Below are 6,105 nucleotides of genomic sequence, written 5' to 3' on the forward strand. Positions count from 1 at the left end.
CTTTTTTATATATATAAAAGAGAATTTATGTATAAATAAAACAGGTTATTATCTTTTTATTGCTTAACTTATTGAGAAATATAAGTGCAACAAGTATTGTTCCATAACATTTTACTACTAAAGAATTGTAAAATCTTAGATTTTATTATTTTTCCGTAAAAATTGTTAGTTAATTGTTGGTTAACTTTTAAGATACTAATTTTGCCCTTGCTTTGAAAAGCATACAAAGAATATTGATGAATTTACAAAACATTAATACAAAGTATATTAACATTTTTTTTTTATCAATACCGATCATAATATCTTTCTAATTAATAATTTTACCCTTAATATTCAATGAAATTGTCGTTTTGTTTTTACTTTACCCCAATTACATCTACATGATGTTTGCGATCAATTAACCGTTAACTAATCATTATAATTAAATTTATAATTATTTAGTAGTAAAGTGTTATAGTACAGTCATTAGTGCACCTAAGCAGTAAAAAGATAACATAAGCAGTAAAAAGATAATAACTCAAATAAAAATATTTGAACACAATTAAGATATATATTTGGGGATAATTAATTGATGAAGGAACATGCTTGCAGGAGGGGCAAGTGGAATTGGTTTGGAGACAGCAAGGGTCTTGGCTCTACGTAAAGCTCATGTTATTATTGCTGCAAGAAACATGGCAGCTGCAAATGAAGCAAAACAGCTTATTCTAAAAGAAGATGACACTGCTCGTGTTGATACTCTGAAACTTGATCTTTCCTCTATTGCTTCTATTAAAGATTTTGCTCAGAACTTCATTGCTCTTAATCTTCCCCTCAACATCTTAATGTAATTTTACTCGCCCCTCTTTCTCGAAATATTACATAACTATCTACTGATGTTTCTGAGAAACAATAAAAGCATACTATAACATGCAAAAATTAATTTAATGCAGAAACAATGCTGGAATCATGTTCTGTCCCTACCAGATTTCTGAAGATGGAATAGAGATGCAATTTGCAACAAATCATATTGGTGAATACTTTAATTTGAAGCTGTATTGGTTGTTATTAATTAACTAGCTAAATTAGTATTCAACTTTAAATATTACTTTTGCAGGGCATTTTCTTTTAACAAATTTGCTTCTGGACACAATGAATCGCACGGCTAAAGAAACGGGTATTGAGGGCAGGTCCGGCAGGACAGTGAATCTATCATCAATAGCCCACCAATACACATACAAAGGTGGCATTCGGTTTCAGAAGATCAATGACAAAGCAAGGTACGTTTTGATCATATAATAACAATTAAATCAGCTAAAAATTTCTTCTCATGTACGTTATAAATTTTGATTTCATCATATTAATGCGTTATTAAATTGTAACGTATTATCACTGGGCAATTATGCTAATTGAGTTGAAAAGTTAGTGAAAAAGAAAAAGATAAAACAAAAATCATGGATCTATGATGATTGTTTTCTTTTTTAACAAGCTAATATTATTATGTTATATGCAAAGGTCATTAAGAAATTCTCTAAATACCTTGTTATTGTCAAAAAAAATTTATTGACAAATTAATTTTAGCTAATTCATAATTTAACTTCAATCCACGACAATAACCGAAATGAACAGACAGACTAGCTAGCAAGGTACTAGCCTTGTAACTGCCTCCATTTAATGCTAATTAAGCAAAACTCAAAGAAACTACTGCTGATGATCATGATAATGTCCAAAACCCGAGCTGTAAAAATTAGGAAGAGCATCATTGGAAGAAGGAGGAATCCCAAGAGGTAATTTGCTTTGATGATGATGAGGATTAATATTTTGATTATTCACACCAAAAAATGGTGAAGGATTATTTTTGTAATCGATCAAAATCTTGTTAGCTTGTTGTTCCACATTCTTCTTTAGCTCTTCCATCGCGGTCTTCAATTGTTCAAGTTCATGCAATCCTAATTCGTTTATAGGAGCTTCCCACCAACATTGGCGGCAACTTGCTTTCCTTATCTCACTCAGCACTTCACCATGCTTCTTCTCAACTTCTAGTTGATGAAGCACTTGTGTTAGTTGCATGTTGAGCTCTCGAATGTTAGCATTTCGATGAGCTTCGATAAGCCTATCTGTGCTAGACTCCGAAGGCGGGTTAGGATTTCGGGCAAGATAAAGATCAAGGATTGAATCAACATTAGGGTGGCCGAAAGAGAAGGCCTTGTTGGCAGGAGAGAAGACTATTAGGGCAATATCAACACCACAAAGTGTGCTAAGTTCACTGGCTTTTTTGAACACGCCGGCACGGCGTTTGGAGAAAGTTACTTGAAGATTATTTTTCTTTGGTATTTTTGAAATTGCAATCTTTTGGCGACCCGCACAAGGCTTCTTCATCTCCATTGATACAAATTAAAATCAAAGAATACTAAAAAAATTATAAAATGTTCGTTTACTTTTCTCTTATATATATATATATATATATACTATTTGTTGTGGTAGCTGTTGGGGAAACACAATAGTATTTATAGGGTTAATCTACTTGAAGTTTGCCTTATAACTTAATTATGTGATTAATTGAAGATTTGCGAGTTACCAAATTTTATTCTTTAATGCATGATTAGTGAGAACTAATTATTTTTACTAGTTAGCCTTCATAAGATAACAATTTCATTTATGAGGTAATCTGGTTAAGTTGATTAACCATATTCGTTAGTATTAATTTCGATATAGAAAAGTCATAACCGAATTCTTTGATTATATTTTCTAATTAATATCTTTCTTCCTATTATAATTACTTACTTTCTAGCATTAAGTTCACATATGCATTAAACCTATGTAACAGTAGCAATATATTATTTAAACAGTTACAGAAGGGCATTATGCATTACTCTATTTGGTTTCAATAATTATTAATTAACTTATTGTGTTATTTGGGCATTCGTGCTTACTATAGCCAGCAGCTTCAGTGCCTGATCCATATTAATTCCTTGCATTTTAATGAAACAAGGAGAAATCAAGTTCAAGAAGGCAAATCATATGTATCCTCTCTTCAGGATTTTTTTTCAGTTACATATTTCTCTAATAGGAACATCATAATTCTATAATTAGTAAAATATCTCTACATTGTCGATAGATTTGTTTCAGTCGCTACAATACTTTTATCCCATATTCTTTTTTCCTGTTTGCTCAAAGGCAGGCAAAGGCTTCCTCCGTTGCGTGACGTGCGCTAAGATTCATATTTCACAGCATTATTTTTCGAGTAAATAACCATAAGGAAAGAATGATTATCCTTGGGCGGGATAATGAGTCTTTCTGTCAAAATATTCATGCACATATAGCAATACTCATGCATCACTATTGGATAAAACAAGAATATGTGTGCACAAAAAAAAAAAAAAAAAATTATGCAAACGCAACAAAATTTATATTTTCGAAATATGATTATCAATATCTGAGGAAAAAAAATCGAATCTCATTAGGGAATCTTGCCACGTGATCATGAATAATTGACTAATTGTGGAAGATGAAGATGATAGTGAGGTGAGTTGCCGATGGTCATGGTGTTGTGTGGAGGCAAAAGAAATGGTGGTGGGTTTGGAAGAGAAAGGGAGGAGGGGTTGTCGTGGGAGAGGCCAAGGGTGACTCTTGAGACACGAAGAGAATGACATTTCAGGGGATTTGACGGAGATTGAACATGAAAATTTGGAAAAGAAAGTTTCTTTCTTTCAGGAATGAGCTAGTGAGCTGCAGCTGGAGTGAAAAGAACTGGATTTTCCTTCTTTTTTTTTTCTTTCTTTTTTTTTACCCTTGAAGGTCGTTTCCGGGCGTTTTTCTGCCAATTGCATAAACCAATCCTGAATCTTTAACTTAGGCGGCAGAGGAGATGCCAACGACGTCGTTAGCAGTGTTTTAAAAGCCTACCAACCAAAGCGCTACGTTTGTTTCCAGGGGCGATAGTTGAACTATTTTGGACCGTTTAATCTTCCAGGCCCAAAATTTGGGTCCAACTAACCCAATGTTAAACATTTTCACAGCTTCTTGAAGTTCCTCCCAGTCGAATTGAGTCACACCCTGTGTCCCTGTTTGAAATTACAGGACAGTACAATTTTAATAAAACAATACTCAATAAATCGATAATCTTGATATAAATAATAATTTTATCGATCCCAAGCCAATGTGGTAATTAATAATTTGATAAATTTATTATATAATAATTTTTTTTTCAAAAAAAATCTTATTTTTCTATAAGACCCAACTAATATAAAAATTAATAATTAACTAATTTGAAAATAAATACATATGATATGTTTATAATTTTCTTTGTTATAATGACATAATACTTTACATATTTCATTGGTTATTGTTGTTTTCTATTTGTTATGTTAAGAAAAATAAGAGAGAAATTAGTTAATATACTACCTCCAAAAAGTATTCTCTGATGAGTTACTGTGTAATTGTGATCTAGCCATGCAATCGAGCGAAAATAATATCATATGATTGCTTCTTTCAATTACGATTAAATCAAAATCATATGATATAGTTTGACAGAATCACTGTATTATTTAATTATACTATCATACTTGATAAAAGCTTCTATTATGAACCCGATATTATCTTCAAATATTAAAATATTATTAATTTATTGATATGTTAATATTTACTAAATTAATAAAATTTCCATGGTCTTAAGACTATTAATTTATTGAGGTTATAGTGTATTTATACTTTTCTCACATCATATCCCGCAAAATTTAAAAAAGGTATCTTAGAGTAATTGTAGAAATCACACTAAATTATTTATTAATCACATCGGTTGTCACATAAGTTGAAATTCAAGAGTTTGCACTCCGCATAAGAGTTAGGACTTCGCATAAGAGTTAAAATTCAAATAATGAGACCCCTAACATATTATTGAAATGAATTCTTATCGATGGACATATGAGTCAACATAATCTTATCAAATAGACAACTAGAGTGTTGAGGAAACGAAGTACATAGAAATCGAATTGAGTAGTTATAATTAAGGCTATTAAACAACCATAACTTCGGGCACCAACGAATATGTATTGGAAGGCCGTGCGAGATTAACAAAAATTCGCTTCACACACCGTGCTAGAATAAACATAGTCCTTTCCTTTTCCAACGCACCAGACATTAAGCAGTTAGAAAACGCTGCATTGAACGTGCATCTACTTGTATTTACTTGCAAAAGTTTTGCTCTTATCAATAACACCTAGATTGCACTGTGCACATGATACTCCTGTCTGGTTTACAGGCTCGTTAAGCTATGGCGAATTGATACGAACTTATGAGCCTTTAGCACCAAAGAAATTTTACAATATATCAAAAATATCGTGCACACAATACTCTAGTCTAGTTTACAGCTAGTTAAGCTATAATGAATTAATACGAACTTATAAGCCTCTAGTACCAAAGAAATTTTTAAATATATCAAAAGTACTATATCGACCATATAATAAGTAAATGACATTATAATATGTATGCATTTATTTTGAAAAATTATTGTCCAATTGGTTGGCTTGTAACTTGGCAACAGTTGCTTTGTTTTAAAGAATTAAATGTGTTCAAGAATTTGGTTGACCAAAGTTACAAGCCACCCAAGAACTACCATAATTAGTTATTTGCTATTGGTACATAATGTTTTCTGAAAATATTATGGAATCAAGAAAACTAATAACTTGTAATTAAAATCAATCAAATTAAATGTGAGAGAGAAGCTACTTTTTTATACTAATATTTATAAGGGAAAATATCCACCGTCCACCCATTTTTTACACTTTTTTCAAAAATACACAATTCCTTCATTTTTTGGCTGAAATCCACCTGAAGTTACATTTTTTTTCACTTTTCCACTTCCGTTTGGAATCCGTTAAGAAAACTAACGGAAACTTAAAAAAATGACAAATTTACCCCCAAAACGAAAATTACAATTTCACCTTAAAAATTACAAAAAATAATTAGATTAAATCTAATTATTTTCCCCATCGGTCAATAAATAAATTAATTCCACAACCATCAAATGCAGGTTTTTTTTTTAAATATGTCTGTAATTAGAATGCTAAATTATAATAGTAGTATTAAAAATAGCCCAATCTCACAAATCATCAATTGAATTTAAGATAA

The 6,105-nt window shown here is 31.2% G+C and overlaps 2 protein-coding genes across 2 annotated transcripts in view; one reads left to right on the forward strand and one right to left on the reverse strand.

Annotated features, from left to right (window-relative positions):
- Nucleotides 1-1,275, forward strand: part of LOC18040029 (short-chain dehydrogenase TIC 32, chloroplastic) — a 6,605-nt gene extending 5,330 nt beyond the window's left edge. The window contains exons 2-4 of the mRNA XM_006428990.2: nucleotides 592-823; nucleotides 930-1,009; nucleotides 1,094-1,275. Of these exons, the coding sequence (XP_006429053.2) occupies nucleotides 592-823; nucleotides 930-1,009; nucleotides 1,094-1,275 (494 nt within the window). The remainder of the gene's footprint in view (nucleotides 1-591; nucleotides 824-929; nucleotides 1,010-1,093) is intronic.
- A 564-nt stretch (nucleotides 1,276-1,839) lies between these two features.
- On the reverse strand, nucleotides 1,840-2,361 carry LOC18040030 (agamous-like MADS-box protein AGL62; the record flags this gene model as incomplete). Its single annotated transcript, XM_006428991.2, has 1 exon — nucleotides 1,840-2,361. A coding segment is annotated over exon 1 (522 nt), but the record flags the coding sequence as incomplete, so codon positions are not given.
- Between the last annotated feature and the right edge of the window lie 3,744 nt (nucleotides 2,362-6,105).

Source organism: Citrus clementina, unplaced genomic scaffold, assembly GCF_000493195.1.
Source record: "Citrus clementina cultivar Clemenules unplaced genomic scaffold, Citrus_clementina_v1.0 scaffold_6, whole genome shotgun sequence".
NCBI lineage: Eukaryota > Viridiplantae > Streptophyta > Magnoliopsida > Sapindales > Rutaceae > Citrus > Citrus x clementina.